The following is a 21129-nucleotide window of genomic DNA, read 5'->3' as shown; positions in this document are numbered from 1 at the left end:
TAATTCCCCTGGGTAAAGTGGCCACTTTAATACACCCAACAAGTGAGTGGGAAATTACTTGATTGTTATTGAAGTCCACGCTAACATCTCCGGTGTTGTTTTGAGTGGCGCAGTTTTCATGGAAGTCGACCGGCGACACACGATGCCCGCAGATATGAACACCAACAGTGCGTGACGCTTACAACACCGCTTGGCAGTTATGAAATCCGTGGCTAAACATGCAACGTTATTTTTGGTTTGTCCAGAAACTTCATCCCGATTGTGATATCGCCATTGCGTCATACGAGAAAGAACCCATTTGGCACTCTCGCAGGGCAGTTCATCTGTCTCGCGTTAAGAGAATGATCCACGGAAGCAGACATCAGAGAACTACTTCTAGATCTCATAAAGGTGGCCTCTCATCCACACGAGGTTTGATTTTAAATGCTTGGCAACAGAAAACAGCAGTGCAGGGCCTGTACATGTACAATTGTATACTGTTAAAAAGGTCTGTATGTATGTTGAACTTCTTTCGCACTGTATGTAGCTAACCGTGCTAATCGGAGGTGCGGGGGGAACGACAACAAACTGAGCACAAAAGCTGTTCTTAAGAAATGAGTTTTCAATCTACATGATGATTTAAAAGCGCATAGCTCCAGTGACTTCCTAATATCGGAAGAGCGTTCCAGGCCACCGCAGAAGCGCATCTGAAAGCAACCGATAATGATGTACGACTCTTTTGTAAATCCACTGCTGGTTTGGGCATGAAATTCTGTTTGACCTTTCTTGTGAATCATTGGAGGCACCGGTTCAGATTGAACTCTCTACCCGTGATTGACATCAGGTCACCAGGTTTACAGCTGAGTGTGATCTTATTTCATTGTCATTTATTCGTTCATGCTTGTTTACCCAGGAAAACCGCACGGGGTTTCACGTTGCAGAGGCTCACGGTTCAAATTCAGTGGCCGCCGCCGGCTATTACTTGGTAATTTGTGTGATTTTTTTTAATTGGAAAATTTGGAACATGACGATGGCACACAATGGCCTACACTTGGCGAAGGACGTCACGGGATGTTTAACGTCCACTGGGAAGCAGACAGAGCATAGTATTTCTACAGTTAATTACGCCGCAGTGATAACCAGGACAGCCACTGGATTCGAACGTGAACCTCTGCAACAAGCAGCTACCGCTAGCCATGTCTCATGTACGTAATACAAAGAAGTTTTCCCATTTAACGTCGATGAATGGACACAGGCTTGCACAGCGAGTGCTCTTTCTCAGCCAATCATAACAAGTTTGAATTCAATGGATAATAGTAATTTGTTTGCAATTTCACGAGAATGGGGCCCAGACATTGTGATAGTGACACAACAAATTTATATTGACAAGCAAATTATTGTCACACTAAAAAAGCCACACACACCCTATCAATGGTGCCTCACACTCGACCATACAATGTAAAAATAATTTATCCGGAGCGCACAACAAAGCTTTCTTGGATGATCGATATAAAAAATATATTTTCCAGGCAAAATAACAACCTTGTGTTTTTATTAAAAAAAACGTTGTGAAGCTGAGGCTTATATTTTTATCTCAATTGATAGCAACTCATAAGCACTGTTTATACAAAGATAATGAGACCGTATACGGGGTGTCTGATGGGTTTCATATGAAGCAAATCATAATTGTGACAATTGTTTTCGGAGACTCGCAAAATGAAACATGTCTCTTAACAAGAACATCCTGTGCTGTTTAGCATGGCTGTGGTGATTATTTATGCACTTACAGATCCACATGTTTATCTAATAACGTGACGTGACGTAGTGCCCGTTAGGCAACCCGACGGATGTTTACAGTGGGGCCAAGTGTGTTTTGGGGAGCGTGACATCGTATCAACCGGCGGTTGTTGTTGTTGTTGTTTTCAGTAAAACGCTAGCACAAAACGATTGCTCGATCGAGCAACACGATGGGATACAACTCGCCGGAGGTTTTTTTGAGGTCGTGCTGAATAGCGCTCTCGTGTGTTTCTCGGGTTGTAATCTGCACGATGTCACCAGAAGCAGCCGCGGTGGCGAAATGTTCATTACCTCGCCTGGAATACAGGAGATCGTGGGTTCGATCTCTACCAAAACGCCTGTATATTTGGAGTTTGCATGTCTCTCTCCCCATGGTGGTGTGGATTTTTCTCCGCTGAGAGTATTTGGCTGTTATAACAGGACAAACCACTGTTGGCTACCCTGCCCCAAATGGTGCGACCTCAACAGGCATTCCTCATTTTGTCATAACAATAACAGCAATATGAATGTCCTTTAATGAGCAAGGGCCAGACTGGGTTCTCAAGACCCAGTTTCAGGAGAGTCTTGCAATGGGATGTTTGGCCAAGTTCCATTTGTAAGAGTTTTGGCATGTCGGAGTGAAATGAGATAACTGAAGAAATGTCACGGATATGAAAGGATAAGGTTCAATGCTCGGCACAGATAGATTTAAGAATGTATTGCTGTACTGCCATCTCATGGCCACCTAACAGCCGAAGTCTACATCACCAACTTCTTTGGGATAATGATGATGATGATGGGTTGTGCTATCCCCTGGTCAGGAATCGATCCTGCTGCTCAAACCAAAGGACACGAACGGTGGCGAGATGTTAACTAAGTCGCTTGGTATACAGGAGGCCGTGGGTTCAATCCTAACCATGACGCCTGTATATTTGGAGTGTGCATGTTCTCCCCGTGGTTGTGAGGATTTTTCTCCTCCAGTTTTTTACCTCCACATTTAAAACCGTGCGTTTCGATTATTTGGGTGATTTAAATTTCCACATCTTTAGAATAAAAATCCTCTATGGGCAGTGATCAAATAAAATATCAAAATTGGGTGGTTTGTGGGAGGCTTTGTAGAGTATGTTTGTTTGACAATTTTTATAAGTTATCTATGTGTTTGTGTGTCTCTCTATTAGCCCACTCCCACCATAATCCGGACACAGAATGATCACTCGTAGCCTGAGCGGCAACTTCCTGTAATTCACTGGGTCAATGTCACCATTACTCTTGGCCGAGGAATGTTTATTAATTTCCTTTCCGAGGGCAAGCAGTGTTTGTCCCGTGGCTGCTGGGCTTTAGTTTCTTTGTCTCGGACACCCATGTGGGCTGCGATGTTGGCTCCCGGTCCTGATTAGGAGTTGTTGACGCGCCGCCTGGGTTATTAAACGGAGATACGGAGTACCCTCACACTCCTCCACATCATTAAACAACGATGCTGAAAGATGCAAAACCCTTGACAAAACAATGTCTGGAAAAAATCAAAATGTTTAAGAGAGTAAAAAAAAAACACCCCCGCAGTTTACACGATTGGGACACAAAATTTCTAAATTCAAAGCTCATCATCCTAAAATAGACATGTGCGTAAACAACAACATTATTCAACATGTTCATGTGAGAAGTTACATCGCTTCTAAATTACACAAAAACTGTTCTGATACTGCGTTGGCAGCGGTGCATAAGCACAATTAACTAAAACTCAACACAACCGTCGTTCAACGATTGTGCGCGTAAACCGGCGATGCCGCGTCTCGCCTGCTACGCAGAGCGACGAGATCACGCGGCGTGTGCCACGGCAGCCCACCAGACACACGTCTCAAGAGCTCACTTGGCGCGCGCTTTGACAACCCATCCGTTATGCGGTGACATGACGGCTCACCTGCCACAACAGTGTGGGCAGCTCGCGAGCGGAGGAGCAGCATGGCCGGCGGTGGTCACGGTGTGAGGAGCTCACCCGATGACAACAGCTACAGCTGCGGTGCAGTGGATGTACAAATCTCCACATTTAGGATGTCACCTGGCACGGCGCACGTCCCGTTGGCGCGCGGGCGGCTGCTGGCCCCGGCGTGCCGGCGGTAGACGGCGTGTGGCCGCCCTTGGCCGGTCCCTTGGCCGGGAGGCTCCGTGAGAGGCTCGATGAAGTAGTCGCCCCGAGGCAGCCGGATCAGCCCCGTCTGGTGGCGCACAACAGCACGAGGATGTAAGGGACAGGGGAGAGCTGGGTGGCGTGGCTAAGAAGCCCCGACGCATGCCAACAAAGCGCTGGGTAAAGGCAAAGGTGCAGAGCCGCACATTTTTGTTCACCCCACCACTGGTAGAAAGGCCTCCACTGTAGGGAGCTCTGGAGAGCCCCTCTAGAGGGTATTTGACATCTTGGAAGAAGTGAGAGTACCCACACTGTACCGCTACGTGCTTAGTTTAGTTGTCCTTCCTCCGTACCTCCGATTAGCATGGTTGGCTACGTACGGTGCGAAAGAAGTTCAACATAGATGCAATGGATGAACTGTGGTGCACCCATTTATACTGCTGGGTGGACAGAGAGAGGGCATTTAAGAAACTGTGTTTTAACTCTAGATTTGAAGCTATCGTGACTGCAAGGATTCATATTCTTAGGTTTTTTTTCGGTAAAGTCACGTAGGTAAAACATAAAAATTAATAAAAAAAAAATCACGACGTTTCGGAGGCAACACAAGCTTCCGTCTTCAGGTATTTTTTTATTAATTTTTATGTTTTACCTACGTGACTTTACCGAAAAAACCTAAGAATATGTGTTTTAACTGCTTCACGGAGAGATCGAATCGGACCAGCGATCTTTGGATTGAAATCCACAATATTTTTTTGGGGTTAGATCGCTAAATATAAATGTCTCGTTATATTTAGGCGATCTAACCCAAAAAACCTATATTGTGGATGAAATTGGTCGCGAAAGCCTACTTCGTGTTAAACTATGGTTTGAAAGTCCACCATGCTAATCCTTATGTAAGGGATGCCGAGAGGCAAACTCTATTAGGTGACAAATAAATGTACACCCAAAGCGTCTAACGGTTCGTGAGTTCAAAGAGCGTGCTCGATTCTTATTGGTGACGAGCAATCACAGGTGGAGCCGACGTCGGGCATGGCCAATTGGATTTGAATGTGGAGAACATTCAAATCGGATTGGTCGTCAGGGAAAACTAAGTGGAAATAAGGAGTCGGCTGGGAGACCGTGTGGAGAAATGAAGGAGATTGGTGGAGAGGCAGCATTTTAAAAAATTGGATAGTCTTATTTGAACAGATTCTGGTCAACCCCCTCCCCGTTCCCCAATTCACTAAAATCCACATTGACGGGCGTGGTGAAGTATGGTCAAACGAGTCACATGACCACGGTGTGGAGAGGCCTTCATCGCCGAAGGGGAATTACATTTTGAAGCAAATGTGAAATATTTATTCACTTAAAAATGAAAGTAAAAATCGCGTGCAAAACATGCTTCTTCAAGTTTTAAAAGGCTTCATGTGGCCTTTAGCGCACTGTGCATCAGTTATTTATACTGCACCGAAATGCATGTGATGTTTGCGACTGAAGACTGTATAAAAATGATGTGCATGGCGTTTACAGTGCCTCGTCTAAGATGAGGTTCATGGTTTAAACAACAGCTGAGCTGTGGTGGCTACTGTGGCGGTAGTGGCTACCAGAGGTGTGGACTCGAGTCATGTGACTTGGACTCGAGTCAGACTCGAGTCATGAATTTGATGACTTCAGACTCGACTTGGACTTGCATAACAATGACTTTGTCCCACCTCTGAGATGTGGACTCGAGTCATGTGACTTGGACTCGAGTCAGACTCGAGTCATGAATTTGATGACTTCAGACTCGACTTGGACTTGCATAACAATGACTTTGTCCCACCTCTGAGATGTGGACTCGAGTCATGTGACTTGGACTCGAGTCAGACTCGAGTCATGAATTTGATGACTTCAGACTCGACTTGGACTTGCATAACAATGACTTTGTCCCACCTCTGGTGGCTACGCACTGGGCAGGCAAGCGTCGGTGGATCGCACAGATGTTGTGAAACTCCCTTCCCGTGGGTGGAGAGATGCCGCACCCTGCATTGCTTGCCAGAATAATTCGGTGAAGCGAAAGCGTGAAATAATATCAGAATCAGAATCTGTATTTATCCAGGAGGAATCCAACGAGCTATGACGCTCTTTTTCATAGTTGTCCATTCGGGGCGGGTCAGCAAGTTACAATAACAAACGATACAAAAAACTATAGGAGTGCAAAGTGGACAAAAGTCAAGCATGTCACAAAAACATAGCTTCATATTATCTGTCTCTTCTGTAATGGGGAATATTGCTGTCCCATCACATGCGTGGATTTTCTCCGTGTGCTCCTCCCACATGTATAATTACTCATTCATTGGCTGAAAGCATCTTAATATATTTAGAGGAACACAGGGCTTGGAAAATGTTAGCATTAATATCATATCATTTTGGAAATGCGGTTTTGTGATGCGCACATGTTTTGTTTTTTCTTCCAGAGAAAATTGATATTTTCTCCTGGCCAATGTCACTATTGGTTGAGCGAACTTATCGGTTGTACTGTGCAGCACGTCGTTCAGCACGATGTTCTACGTTTCGCTTCAGTACCCGAAGTTCTCGAAGATGTTTGCGCGCACGTCGAGAGAGACATCCAGACAACGCGCCCAACAACATTCAGCACAACTCGAAGAAGAAAAATACACATGGGAAGTGATGCTGTTAAAATTGCCCATCGCTTTGAAAGCAAATGAATTCTCATGAGGACAAAATGTGTCCTCGTGTCTGATTTTCACACCTTAATGGGTGGCTTGCTAAACAGGGCCCGCTCAGACATTCTACGGCGTGAAATTAAATACGCGCAAACATCCCCTGCATTACCTAGATAACAACTATCAAGCTTTACTGAAGTTAATTCGTACTTTGAAATGCGTGGACCCGTGAAAGAAATTTAATTATATAAGTGGGACAATTAACTTTACACTGTTAATAGTCCCTCGTTATAAAACGTTACATAAACATTGTATAAATTGCATTTCCCTTTATTTTGTTTGAACATATTATGAAATTCGATTTATCGCATTAATGTAAAACATCGTCTGTTCTGCATAATAGTGATCATTCCTCACTTAATGGCTACATAAATCATTGTGTGAATAAAACATTTTGCGCATAAAACAAGTTACATGTTGCAGACGTGCATTGTTGTTGTTTCAAATTGCACAGATTAGCGAATGTTAAGAACCTTCATTATAACCACTTTCAGGATGAACAGGCAGTCCTCGTTATAAGTTACATAACACACCTGAAAATGTGTGACGTGGGCTGCTGTAGCGTAGCGGCTAACGTGCTGCTCTACCACCTGAGTTCGATCCCCGCTCACGGCCACTAACACCAGTGACGAATATCTGAACCAAACCTGGACCTCAACGAGGTCAACTCAGCAGTAAATATAGACCGAGTGCGGAGTGTTGAAAATCATCACTGGGGAGATAACAGCGGCCGGGCATGTGCCGTGATGGCCTTCATAGGTGCTACACGTTAAAAACACTTGCCCCAATTATCTGTTCAGGCTATAGGGGGGGAATATTTGCCTTTGTGAGTGTATGAATGGTAAGCAGTAGTGTAGTTGTTAGCACACCGCACTATGAACACAGCAATCTGGAAATGTTTTTCACAGCCTTGGCTAACACGAGTAGCTGGTGGTATCATAATTAGTCCTGGGCTTGCACTAAGTTGACTTAACCATAACTATCTGGTGCGGGATGTGAATGAACATCAAGTACAGTGCTGGCCACATTACCCTCTCGTGTGCTCACAGAATTTGCCCCAGCAATCTGAATTCCTAATACCGTACAGGAAATCTTTATCTGAATCTTTTTTTCATTTGCGGGGTAGTGATATGGCGGCAATTGAGTGCGCTGCACTCGGGATTCCAGAAGCCAGGGTTAAGTTTCTACTCATTCGTAACACAACTGGCAAATCGACAATTAAACCCAGCCTGGGAATTTCCCCGAGACATCTCAGCCTAAAATTAGTACCTGCTGCTGCAGTATATGAGCATTAGTAATGGGGAGACAAAGGTAGCTTTGTGTACATGGTTAAAGGGGGTTACAGTACAACGGTGGTGGAAAAGCATTTATTGCAGAAGCTCAATGAGAGAGCATTCACATCCATGACTCTGTGACCCGGGGACCTTTGTAAGTTGCCTTGACTTTGTTTATCACGCACCACTGCGGTAATTATCGCTTCGAAGGCAACCGCACGCAACGATCACCGCAACGCATTTAGCTAACACACACACACACACGGTCTGAAATAAGCTTTGCGGAAACACACGTTGGCGACGTTACATCTCACGTATTAAAATAGCGACATGTGTCGTTTATTGAACACAAGCACATCTTTAATCGTTTTCGTACACAATTTGCTATATTCCGATTTAAAGCTTTCGTGACTGCAGGGATTCATCTTTTTGGTTCTTTCGGTAAAGTCACGTAGATAGGAATTAATAAAATAATAAAAATAAAACAATAAAATAATTCTCACGACGTTTCGGCCACAACGCAAGCAGCCGTCCTCAGGTGAAGAATGCAACACCACCAAGCTTGGAGCGTATATTTAAGCTGGGTTGGAGGTGGGAAGAAGGCGCTCTTCTTCCCACCTCCCCCCCTCCAACCCAGCTTAAATATACGCTCCAAGCTTGGTGGTGTTTCATTCTTCACCTGAGGACGGCTGCTTGCGTTGTGGCCGAAACGTCGTGAGAATTATTTTATTATGTTTTATTATTTTATTACTTCCCTTCTACGTGACTTTACCGAAAGAACCAAGAAGATTTGCTATATTCATTCACTTTGGCCGAAGCTTTGCTTCCCTCGGTATTACTATCGTTTGCGTTATCACTAACCGCTGTACTCTTGCGCTCGGTCCAAAATAGAGCGATATCCCACAGACGGGGGTGCGGGTAAACGCGCGCCTGGCATAGCGTGCCAACAACTGTGGCCTAAAATTAATGGGAGGCAAAAGTGGAATGTCTCCCGTAGCGGTTTATATGCCCGCGGGCGCTTCGCATATCTGACACGCGCCTATTTTTATCCGCAGTATTTTCCGCAAAGCCAAACTCCGCGAGTGCCGAGCGTTGCCACGGCCAAGGGGTGTCCTGCAAAACCGCCAGCTGCCGTGGCGTACCAAGTGCTCTTCATCACGAACAACGACGGGAAACGCAGCAAACGCACAACACACGCGGCACAATAAACCGGTCGGATATATTTTTCCAAAAACTAATAAAATCGGATTTTTTTCTTTTGGGAAGAGAAATAAAAGTATGTACCCCCCGTAGTCTAAACAATGTGTGTGTGTGGTGGGTGGGGTGTTTAGAAGCCTACAAAAAAAATGCAAAAGGAACTTCAGGTTCATAACATGTTAACAGCGAGCCACAAACATTTAGTGCGGCCGTTTCGTTGAGGTGGGGGTGGGAAATTGTATACGATTTGCCGGTGGTAGTTTTTTTGGTTTTTCTTCTTTCTCTAAACATGGCTATAAATATGTGCGATGTTAAAGCGTCACGTGTTTTAATCGTCGTGCTTTTTGTCGCGCTTAAAGAAAACACTCATTGCCCCGGTTACTTGAATTGTAAAAGTAGGTAACAATATACGGAGACTCCGTAAGATTAGCACGGTTGGCTACGTGCGGCGCGAAAGAAGTTCAACGTACATACATGCAAAGTAAAAGCTCTAATGCAAGAAGATGGTTTTGCTTAACATTTGGGCCATTCCAAAAATGTATCTGCCATAAAAAAAATTCAAAGGGAACTGCGGCCCGCGCTCATTCAACTTTTAGTTCCCGCGAAGGCAACACAATGACCTCATTGAGAGTGGGGCGCAATGAGCTTTGATTCTTAATGAACGCAGACCCTCTAACCTCACGATACGCACATCAAACGGTATGCAATCGAGTTTACATCACCCCTGCAGCCGCTAGAGGCTGCTACATGAACTGATTTTTCTTTTTTCTTCTTGGTTCTTTCGGTAAAGTCACGTAGAATGGAAACAATAAAAATAATAAAATAAAACATAATAGACCTGGTCTTCACCTGATGACGGCTGCTTGCGTTGTGGCCGAAACGTCGTGAGAATTATTTTATTATGTTCTATTTTATTATTTTTATTGTTTCCATTCTACGTGACTTTACCGAAAGAACCAAGAAGATGAATCCCTGCAGTCACGAAAGCTTTAAATCGTGATTTTTCTTTATGAATCACAACCCTGAATTGCAGCAATTAGCTGAATTGGAACACGGAACTCTCTCATAGAGCGTGAAAGTTCACTCTTCAGTGCTGGATGAGAGAGGTCTATTGCAAAGCAATTGTTCTTATTGTCATCTTTGCAGCGCTCTACCCTTGTTAAGAGGCGATGCCCTGGAGTTACACAAGTATGTTTATTTGTCTTGTGCCCCAGTAGCGCTCTGTGACTCCTCTACTTACGATTATTCGACTTACGAACTTACGAACAAACCTGTTTGTATGTCATGTAGATGCCACATGAAGAACCATTGGCATCTACATCTGCAGAACATGAAGAAGCAGTGGCATCTACACCTGCAGAACATGAAGAAGTAGTGGAATCTACATCTACAGGAGATTATACAACTTTTAAAGCCGTTCCCCGTGTTTAGTGTACACGCCGTACAACATGTTTGTAATCGACAGAAGTAAAGTTGGACTTACGAACAAATCGGCTTACGAACAGACCTCCAGAACCTAACGCGTTCGTAAGTAGAGGAGTCCCTGAGTAATTAAAAACAAACGGATTCACAGTCGTGATAATCGACTTTTTTGGTACAAGTGTTGTTAGCGAGCAACTATGAAGGTTGCCACGGCACATGACGGAGTGGGCGGCCAGCACCACGCCCGTCCGCCTTTGTCTCCCGAGCGGCGATGTGTATACACACCGCACCGGGTACTGATTTAAGGCTGAGTCGACTTACAAGATGCCCATGACCGGTTCAGATAATCGTCCCTGGTGTTGGGCATGAGCGGGAAACGAACTTGGGTCGCCGGGTTCGTAGCGCAGCGTAGCGCTAACCGCTCCTCACCATGAGTGCACACAGCTAGTTGTCCCACCTTTGTGTTGAAAAGCAAATTGCACAACTCTTTGTTGCAAGGCGGCTTGCTCAACCGCTGCTCCCCGCAACCTTGGCGCCGGCCCAAGTAGGCGTCCACGTGGTTAGGAGGAAATATACTTTAACATAACAAAGGGGAAGAAGAAGAAGAAAGAAGAAACACGTTGCCCAAATTTGGATATTACCAAATCTGCAACCAGTGCAGGATTTATTGTGGGTTGATCACGGCTATAGACTGCAACCCATCTCGTAGCTACACTCCTGTGGGCCCATCGTCAACGGTAGCCTCTCACAGTACACTAAGACCAATTCACCAGCAAAGGTTGTAAAAAGAGCGACTACGTCAATTTGTTTTTATTATATCCCCCCCCCCCTCCCCCCTGGGGTTGCTTGCCTCTCGCTTGGAAATGGGCCTGCTCCAGAAAATGTTTGGAGAAAATAAAAATGCCACTTTTGTGCCACTGGAAAATGAACGAAACGGCGTGCAGGAGCGCCGTTTCGAAACGTGTGCGAAGTTTAATCATTTGTAAGAGGGAACGACAAAACGCGTTAACTGAAGGAGCTTTTCTGGCCCGAAAATGCATTCATCGCCTGTTTTGATTCTGCGGGATCCTGCCGTGGTGTGATGGTCACCATACTTGTTGCTCGTCCGATCTCCTGCCGCTCATATCCACCCAGCGGTATTAAACTAAACTATATTTATTTGACCAGGTAAGGCTCACTGAGCTATATAGCTCTTTTTAAGCGACCTGGTCGCAAAATGATAGTTTAACGAAGTGGCTTATCACGTGGAAATGTATAGCATTCAAATACTCTAAAAAGCATGTTGATTCTAAACGTGGAGGGAAAACCCGGAGGACCCGGAGAAAAATCCACGCGACCACAGGGAAAGAGACATGCAAACTCCAAATATATAGGCGTCAGGATCGGGACAAACCCACGACCTCCTGTATACCAGTCGAGGTAGTTAACATCTCGCCACCCTTTAAATGGGGACACAGTCAGTCTATGATCGGGCAGGCCACGTGTGGTGGGGTGAATTGTGTGGACTCCCACCTCAAGATATCTGATCAGCATGGAAGGGAAGGCCAGAATAACGTTTAGAGGGGCTCTCTGGGGCTTCCGTGAGTGGAGGCTCTTCCAGTCAGCAGTTGTACGAGCAAGACATTTCACGGCTGCACCTTTAACGCTTCATATTTTTGCTAGGTCATGTATATGCATAAAGAAAAGTATGGACTTAGTTTTGGAGAAAAATATTAACCGAAAACATTGCTAATTGTTGTCGTAAGACATATCCCAAATGCTTGCTGTTTAAAATCTGCCCATACTCTAAAATCTTTGGCTAGAAAACTGGGTCATAAACCAGACGCATCATCATCATCATCATTATTTTTCGCGTGTTTTTATCATTGTGCGGTTGCAAATGCTACAGTATTTCTTTGTCTAGCAGCCCTAGGGTGCTTCTCGTAACAGTGATGTTATCGTGCTATGCGCATCAGATCTTAAAACGTGTTCTTTCTTTCAACTACAAATCACGTGGAATAATTTCCCGCAGAACTTTTTTGGAACACTCGCACAATACGGAAATACATATTTTTGTTAAGCCCGCGGACACGGTTGTTTAAAAATGAAACGTGTTTGCATGGAAAAAAAGGCGAAAAAATGCTTTCCTCCCTGTTCTGGAAATATATAAACAGGCGAGACCAAACAGAAGTGCTCTTTAACGTAAACACACGGTGGCTGCATGGCGGCAGGATGAGGACTAGGGTGTTCGTGGCGGTCGTGGTGGCGGCGGTGATGGTGGTGGTGAGTGATGGTGGAGAGGGGAGCCTGATGTGGCCAGCTGCACACGCCTGGAAATCTTTTCTTCACCCCCCCTCTCCACCTCCACTCATGATCGTAAGCCACGTTCTATCCGCTGCTGGATGAAGGCCTCCCTAAGCCTTCCACCATCTCTCTTCTCGCATTTGAACGCGCTGCGAACTGTTCCCATCACTTCACTTGCACTCCATCGTTAGCCTCGACTGGTGTGGGATGCAAAAAACTCGAGACAGTGCGGACTGCAGCCTTGTCACCAACTCCTTGGTTTCCATAACCAATGGGAACAGCGAAGCTACTGGGTCTACATAGCAGCCCTTTCTGGCTAGTACGGATCACGATGGATTGTAGAAACCCCACCACTCACCTTTATACCTGGGCCAGCCCGCAACCGTTTGCGACATCACGCGGCGTGGAAAAACCCGCATTGCACACCGCCGCAAACTTAGAGCGTCGCCGATTTGACGTTTGTTACGGTTTTTGGGTGCGTAACGGGGAAGAGCGTAACGTTGTCCTATACATTGCCAACACACTCACACGCGCGTGCGCGCTTTTGCAGGCAGTAGAATTGGAATCCACCTGGCAACCCCGTACATCGCTGAATGGCTTCAAACTCACACAGTTAGAATTTCAGTAAAAAAGTGGCTTTTCAAACTCCGTGCAAAAAGAAAGACAGCCTTCCCAGCTGAGTTCATAAAAAAACACGGACAAAATAGTTTTCATAAATAACTTAAAATGCAGCAGTTTATAATCGAACTCATGCCTATGATGAAAGTGCAATTGATAATTTTTTCGTCGATCAGCTCATTATGCATCGCCATGGAGAATTACGAGTAATAACGTATAAACAGACCTCCATTCTATGTCCACATACAAATTAAATGTTTTAGTCCATCGGCCTATTGACTTCCTATTGGCTTACCTATAATGTACCATAATAACACATAATGAGTTTGTATCCAAAATTGCTTTTGGCGTTGAACAGAGCCACGTCGTATTACACTGAATGCTCTTGTCAATAACACCTGAAACCCAACACCATCTGTTTAGCAAGCCTGATGATCAGACCCTGAATGCTGAAACTGGTCCAGCGTTTGCTTGCTTCAACAGATGCTGCTGGATAGCGTTTGTCTAGAGAGCCACTAAGCGGATGACTACAACGTATTGTATATTACATACATTTAAAAATTTCTTGCTGTGGATTTCACACCTGATGATGATTGCTTGTGTTGCAGTCGAAACGTCGTGAGAATTTTTATTGTTTTATGTTTGTAAATTTGAAAAAAAAAATTTGAAATTTTTTTGCTGTGGATTTCACACCTTATGATGATTGCTTGTGTTGCAGTCGAAACGTCGTGATAATTTTGATTGTTTTATATTTGTATTATTTTATTATTCCCCTTCTACGTGACTTTACCGAAAGAACCAAGAATATGAATCCCTGCAGTCACGAACGCTTTAAATCAAAAGTATTTTATATTGTACGTGGAGACATAATATAGGGGTCTGAATAAATACGTTATTAACCGTGTGTTTAGAATTGATTTACAGTCATGACTCAACCGTGGAGGGTTTGGAGAGGGACGGATGAAGAGCACGTGATGGAACAGAAGGAATGGGCCTCATTGCTCGATCTCTAAATGATTCTCCACCCCCGTGATTGAATTGTCATGGTTCAGGGTCACCATTTGATTCAAGAATCAATTACTTATGTTATGACTGTGGTGAATGTGGCCCGTGGCTTCAAAGAGCTGTGTAATTGAAGCATAAGATACCGTTTCACTCAATGAATCGATGTATTTGTTACATGCCTGTGCATTTCCGTGTCGAGTGTAGAGACCCGGGCCTTGGCCAAGTTGCTCTGCGTCATTTCTGGGCTCTTCGTGGGACAATAGAGCTCGCTCCCAGATTGCCATGGAAACGAGGCAAACGGGAAGCTCTGGACACATTGGCTTTGAGAAACCCAGAACCACAACACACGTCATGTGACCACCAAAATTGCATGTACAGTGCTCTCACCCTTGCAATGTGGTGGTCACGTAACGTGAATGCAAGGCATGATGGGAGTTGTGCCTCCTTGCCGTTTGCGAATACACTCCATGAGATGCACCGGAGTGATTCACGCGATATAAAAAAAAAACTAAAGATGTATCTATATTGTTATTATCAGCACACGTTTGTGTGCATGTTGTTAAATATATTTGTTTCCATCCTGCATGCAGTTTCCTGTCGTGATGGGTTCTCTCATCATTTAGAGAAAGTGTTGGATTTGAAGAACCACACAGGGGCAGCAAGGGGCAGCAATCTGAACGAGGACCCATTGGGACATCAGCAAAGACTGTTTTGGCTTTCTGTGAACAAAAAGTGTCGTACATAGAAAGCCCCGTTCTGCTGGGAAAAGCAAGAGTGACATTAAACATGACCGAGGAAAGTTGCTCTATGTAACTAAAGGATCTCCTGGGACCAGGATAGTGGCTGTTGAGACAGCCAGGCCTGAGATCAAGACATGTGGCACTATACAGACCAACACAGCTGACACGCTGTATCAGGGATTGACCCAGATATTTGCGGCTTGGCAGTGAGGTTGGGGGTGAGGAACGGGTGGCGGTCTACAAAGATGGATCGCCCCCCCACCCCTCGTTCATTCTGGCACAATGCCTATCTGTATTCTCCCCGTGGCACTGCATTTTCAAGACATTTAAATAAACATGAGGAAAACAATCATACGTGTTTTTTTTCTTTTGGTCAAACGGTCTGGCACACTTCAGGAATATATAACATGCAAATTTAAATTAGATGCATTCCAGATATGTGGAAGCAATAGAAAAGTTTCATTTCAAACTCCGCTTTCAGCCCTATATATATTAACAGGACCTGTCAATAGTCAGCAGCGCACTGTGCTTGGCAAAAGGAGCGTTCTGTTATGTATCAGGCCAGTCAGAGTAAGAATAACCCACTTTTGGATTGTTCCGTCATTCCTGGAGGCTTCAAGATGCTGCTTGTGGACAATACACAAAGCCCATCAGGTTAATGGAGCAATAGCCAGGGTGGAGCATATCTGGAACCATTGAAGCAAACTACACAAAGGCACAGATACAAAATAAATAAACGTTCTATGTGAAGCAAAACGAGAAAAATGTGATTCCTGCTGTCAAAAGATGCCCACTCCTCGTGCGAACACATCTGAAGTTCGGGAATCAAAGTCAAACAAGCCCCTCCTCATTTCTGAGCCTCGATCCAAAGGGCCGCACACGTTGGCTGTGCCTCTACATCTCTCTCGTTATTGCCAGACCAACACAGACCTCCTCCTGATGCCCTCGGCTCAGTGGGCGGTCACTCCCCCCCCCCTCCCCTCCTTTCTGATGAACATGAAACGAGTGCCGTAGCCCCTTGTTTAGACCGACCCAGGAGAGGAAATGCCACTCCTGCCGAAAATTAATCCTTGAGAGAGTTCCGCCTCAGTCGGGGGGGTCTCGGTCTTTTAAGCTTTGATTCGTAGGCGTAAATTGCACCCTTCAAAACCCTTATTAACTCAGCCATTGGCGGTCGTGCCAACCACTTTGGTCGCTGAAAATTAAATCACTGTGAATGCGCCCGAACTCATCGGATCTAGAAAGCTAAGCAGGTTATAGGGCCTGGTGAGTACTTGTGTGTGGGCGACTGCCCGGGGAATACCACGTTTCGTACGTACCCTTGGGCGGATAAGTAATCAGGAGTAGGCGATGCAGCAATGGATTATTAAATCTATCTGTGCAAGGCATTGAGTGCTACCTCCTAATATGTGTGATGTTTCTCCGGGTACTCCGGTTTCCTCCCACAAACCAATTACTCACAAATGGAATTGGCCAAGCATAAAAATTCAGTGTGCACCTAAGACTCAATGAAACTTTCCGGGATCAATAAATAGTGTTTGATATACATGCTCGCCCATGGAACCAATCTCTTTTTTGAGCTCAATTTCCAACTAACGGTGACAGGAGATATCAGAATCGGTTCTGGTCACCTCTCCTCCTCCTTCCTTCACCAGCCCACGCTGACCAGCTTGGTGAAGCACGGCCAAAAACTTCAAAGACAAACACGGCACCTCCGATTCGCACGGTTGGCTACGCGCGGTGCGAAAGAAGTTGGACATCCATACTTTGCAGCAGATTTGCAAAGGGCTGTGGATTTATGTTGTTGCTGACGTTATTCTGATTACATAGCAACGTGTTTTGACCATCGTTTACACAAAATCCCTCTGCTCTACACATCCCGTTAACGTGAAGAGAACATCTGTTACATTTTCCCGGTCGCACGGTCACCCACCTCCCCTTGACCTGTTGCTCCGCTCTCTGTCGCATAGCATCCTCGAGATGCAATTGCACTTTGATTCTTTATAAATCCACGGTGTATTGAGTGGTGCCCTGCTACAGTCTGCGGATCAGATCGTTGTGCTGTCTGGCCCCGCAAACCAATTAAACTCATCCGCTGTCTAGAGCCAAATTAGAATTTTCTCTGCTCGAAGGCATCGCTGGCCATGTGAAATACCAGCTTGGGCAAGCCTCTCCCCATTGATAACTCAATAATAAATCATTCATATGGAAATTATGTTGTGTGTTTTGCATTAAATAAAGGGACCGAGCTTACCGTTTAGCTACTTTAAGTATAAAGGATCAAAGAGCATTGATATGTTTGCTTGGATTAACCTATATTGTACAAGGTAATGAATAAACATCACGCAGAGGCGGGGGATTCATTAACGGAGTGATGAGATGATAATAATATGACTGCTTAATCCAGAAAAAACTCACGGAGCCTTCCAGGGGTTTTTGTCAAGTGGGTCCCGTTTTCAGATTTCTAAACGATAATATGTTTTTTGCATGTGGAACAAAACTAACGAGGTCAGAGAAAACCGCGGCATTATGCTAGCAGAATATGTATAAGTCATAAGGCTATTTAATGCAATTGGACGAATAAACGATACTGTGTTTTACCACGTAAATATTTAATCAAACAACATTTAACTCCATTGGACAATGAAGCTTGCGTACAAAAGTTTTCCAGCAGCATTTGTTTAAGCAGGGAGCGATGAAATCGCCTTGTGTGCAGGAGCGAGGTAGATAGTTGTATCATGGCTGATTATGATGATGGGAGGAAACCGGAGTAGCTAAAGCAAACCCCCACCACGCTCTGTCTAACGCGTAGACCAGTAATTACAACTAGTTTCATCAGGCGACAGCCAGATTGTAAATGTTGTGGCTTGGCTCTCCAACACACCGGTGTGCTGTACTAGTGACGATTTGGCCACGTTCTGTTTACGTGACAACCCTTACTAGTTAGCTGTGTCGGGTGGTGGCGGGTTTTAACGACACATTTATACATTTACGCGATCTAACCCAAAAAACCTCTATTATGGATTAATTGCTCTGCACATACAGATTCAAGTATGCACTCAACGTGCCACGTTACCAGGCCAGCGCAGGTGCTGATGGCGGCGTGGCCCAGATCCTTGCCTCCCTCCAGCACCCGGCCTAGGAAGTGGCACGTGTTCCCCTTGCGGGGCCGCTCCAGGCTGACCCTCGCAGACCGGTTCGTCATGACGCCAGCCGGACCCCCCGTTCTCCCGTCCAGCCGGCGCTCCAGCAGGAACCCGGGCGCAAGCAGGCCTTGGTTGAGCTCCAGACGCAAGTGGAGGTGCTGCCCGCCCACGCTCAGGTTGTAGAAGACCGACGGAGGCTCCGGGGGTTTCGGCAGGCTCGGCGGGTTTGGGGGGTCCGTGCCGGCTGGCTGATCGCCGGAGGGCGCGTGCCGGCGCTGCGGGCTGCGGTTGTGGGGTGGCCGGGCGTGGTGGCTCACGCGGCGGGACAGGAAGGAGCCCGAGGCGGCAACGCGGACAGGGTGGACGATCTCGTAGTCGCCCAGCGCCGCTGAAGGAGAAATGAGAGCGGGCGAAGGGGAAATGTTGCGCTGTGATTAACGATGTCAACAACAGGCAAAGAACAAAGACGATCGCCGCATCGCGCACTTTCAGATGCGCTTCTGCGGCCGTCTGGAACGCTGTTTCTTCCGATATTAGGAAGCCACTGGAGCTATGAACTGTTAAATAATCGAGATTAAAAACTAATTTGTTGAGAACTCTTTTTTGTGTTTAGATTGTTGACCTTGCCCCGTACCTCCGATTAGTGAGGTTGGCTATGTACGGTGTGAAAGAAGTTCAACATACATATCATGATGCAACACGGCACCAGTGCTGGCCAATGCCTATTAATAATTCTGGCAACCATAGAGGATACTTGCAATGTTGTTTAATTATTTTAATTTTGTTGATAAAATGTTTTTATATTATTTGAAGTATGCAGTGGCTATTTTACAGATAATAAAAAACTATTTTTTCTCGTTTTCATGATTTATTGTTAAGGTTACGTGAGTTGGCTCTACGTTATTTATGTTTCCATGCGTTTTGTAGTTGTTGTCTCAAATAGCTGGTTCTCAATAACAGGAAACCTCATGACATTCCCACTCTCGAGCATTTTTCTATATTTAAAACCACATTTGAAAGTCTCAAAAACATTCCCCGTTGACACAATTCCAGCAGTCCCCTGATATAACGTTTTCCCACATCTAACAGTTTGACTTGTCGCTTGACAAACGTGACAGATATTTCACTCTATGTCCATGACTGACCAGTAAGTAATACAATACATACACAGCAGAGAACTAAACACATAGAGCAATGCAAATATACGTAAATCTGTACTACCTGGTGATTTGGCATTCCAAAGTTCATATCCACCTTGTAAACTTTTACCCTCAGAGCCAGAAAAAATTCGTCTGCTTTCTTTGCAGTGGCAGCACTGAGACTTATCAACGCACTTGAGAGCCAGGCTAATCACACAGGTGGCTGCCCGGATTAGATATCCAGCATCTCAGTGGCACGTGATGCTCGGTGCTATCGGAGTGCCATGACAAGCCCATTACTAACTCCCCACAGCCGCCTCGGGAGAAGTCGCTCCCACATCCTAAGTAAAAACTAACAGAGAAACAAGGGAACTGCTATCACAGTACAAGAAAAGCACGCATATATATTTGTTATTTCACCAAGTAAGGCCCCCACTGAGCTACACAGCTATTTTTTCAGAAGCGACCTGGCCACAAATGATAGCTCAACGGAGTGGGCTCATCACGTGGACATTAACAGCAGTAGCAAGACACTCTAATTGATTCTAAGTGCGGAGGGGAAAAACCGGTGGGACCCGGAGGAAAAAAAAATCCACGCGACCACGGGGAGAGAAGACACGCAAACTCCACACATACTGCAGGCGGTCAGCTCGCACGCAACGCACGCACGCAACGCACCTCAATCCAGAACGCACACGGAGTTTCCGCGAGGGTCAAAGGGGGGGTCGGGCACACCTGTTCCTGGGCTCGAGGTCGCGTCGGCCGAGTCCCAGGGGTGGCTGTCGGAGAGGTCATCTGCAGCGAACGCCCCGACACCCAGGGCGACCACAAGGGCCACGACCAGCGGCATGACGGTCTCGTGAGCTCGGGGGCCCGCGGGCCGCATGCCTGCGGGTCGCGCGACCCTCCCTCGGGTGTCCTTTCGTCGGTCACGGTTCTCCTATTGACCGTCCGTCCGCTCGGTCGGTCGGCCCGGAAACAAAACAGCTGCCGCCGGTCGGTCTCTCGGTGCAACGAGGGAAAGTGTGTGTGTGGGGGGGGGGGGGCTATGTTAGATGAGCAGTGGTGTGGGGTTTCGGGTGGCTGGGTTTGCGGAGCGGAGCGGAGTGGTGGATGGCGTGAGCAGTCTTTGTTTTCAAAAGTTTAACAACGGCTGCTGCTGCTCCTGCTGCTGTTGCCTCTTCTTCTCCGCCTTCCCGACGGCTCTGATGAATCTCCTGTTTGAGACGGTCTGTACACACAGAGGCTTGACGGGCGCAACCCCCAAACCGAACTCCCAGACTAATTAAGCGAGCTCCGTGAATCAGGTCTCTTGCCAGACCACAATTTTTTCACGCAGCGAACTTGAAATAACCCAGACGAGCCAGACTTGCTTGGAGGTGGGGTGGTGAATGTCGGGGATGGTGGCTTTTTCTCTCTCTATCTCTCTGCGAGACTCTGAAAAGCAGTTATGCACGTCGCCCCGAGACTCACAGAGTAAAAGTTTAATAAGTGTGGCTGTCTGAAGGGCGTCAGTCAGTCGGGACCCGGGGGTGGGGTGAGGAGAAGACCAAGGGGTGTGTGCCGAAAGTAGAGTTGCGGCTGGACAAATCAAGAGAGCGAGCGCTGTTTGTGAGTGGGTTGAGCTTGCGTGGCCGTTTGTGTGGGAGGGAAGGAGGTAGGGGAGAGGGGTTTGCGTGCCCTTCATGTTTTGGGAGGCTCGGAGCCTCAATGTGCCGCT

General features: G+C 46.1%; 1 protein-coding gene across 1 annotated transcript in view; it reads right to left on the bottom strand.

Moving 5' to 3' along the window:
- Positions 1-20906, bottom strand: part of LOC133346657 (A disintegrin and metalloproteinase with thrombospondin motifs 7-like) — an 89963-nt gene extending 69057 nt beyond the window's left edge. The window contains 3 exon segments of the mRNA XM_061558397.1: positions 3812-3968; positions 18201-18658; positions 20145-20906. Of these exon segments, the coding sequence (XP_061414381.1) occupies positions 3812-3968; positions 18201-18658; positions 20145-20295 (766 nt within the window). The 5' untranslated portion in view covers positions 20296-20906.
- Positions 20907-21129: the final 223 nt, after the last annotated feature.

The sequence above is a fragment of the Lethenteron reissneri genome, chromosome 24, assembly GCF_015708825.2.
Source record: "Lethenteron reissneri isolate LAM-NWPU_2019-01 chromosome 24, ASM1570882v1, whole genome shotgun sequence".
Classification (NCBI taxonomy): domain Eukaryota; kingdom Metazoa; phylum Chordata; class Hyperoartia; order Petromyzontiformes; family Petromyzontidae; genus Lethenteron; species Lethenteron reissneri.
Note: the sequence above shows the minus strand (reverse complement) of the source record. Positions and strands in the feature narration are given on the sequence as shown.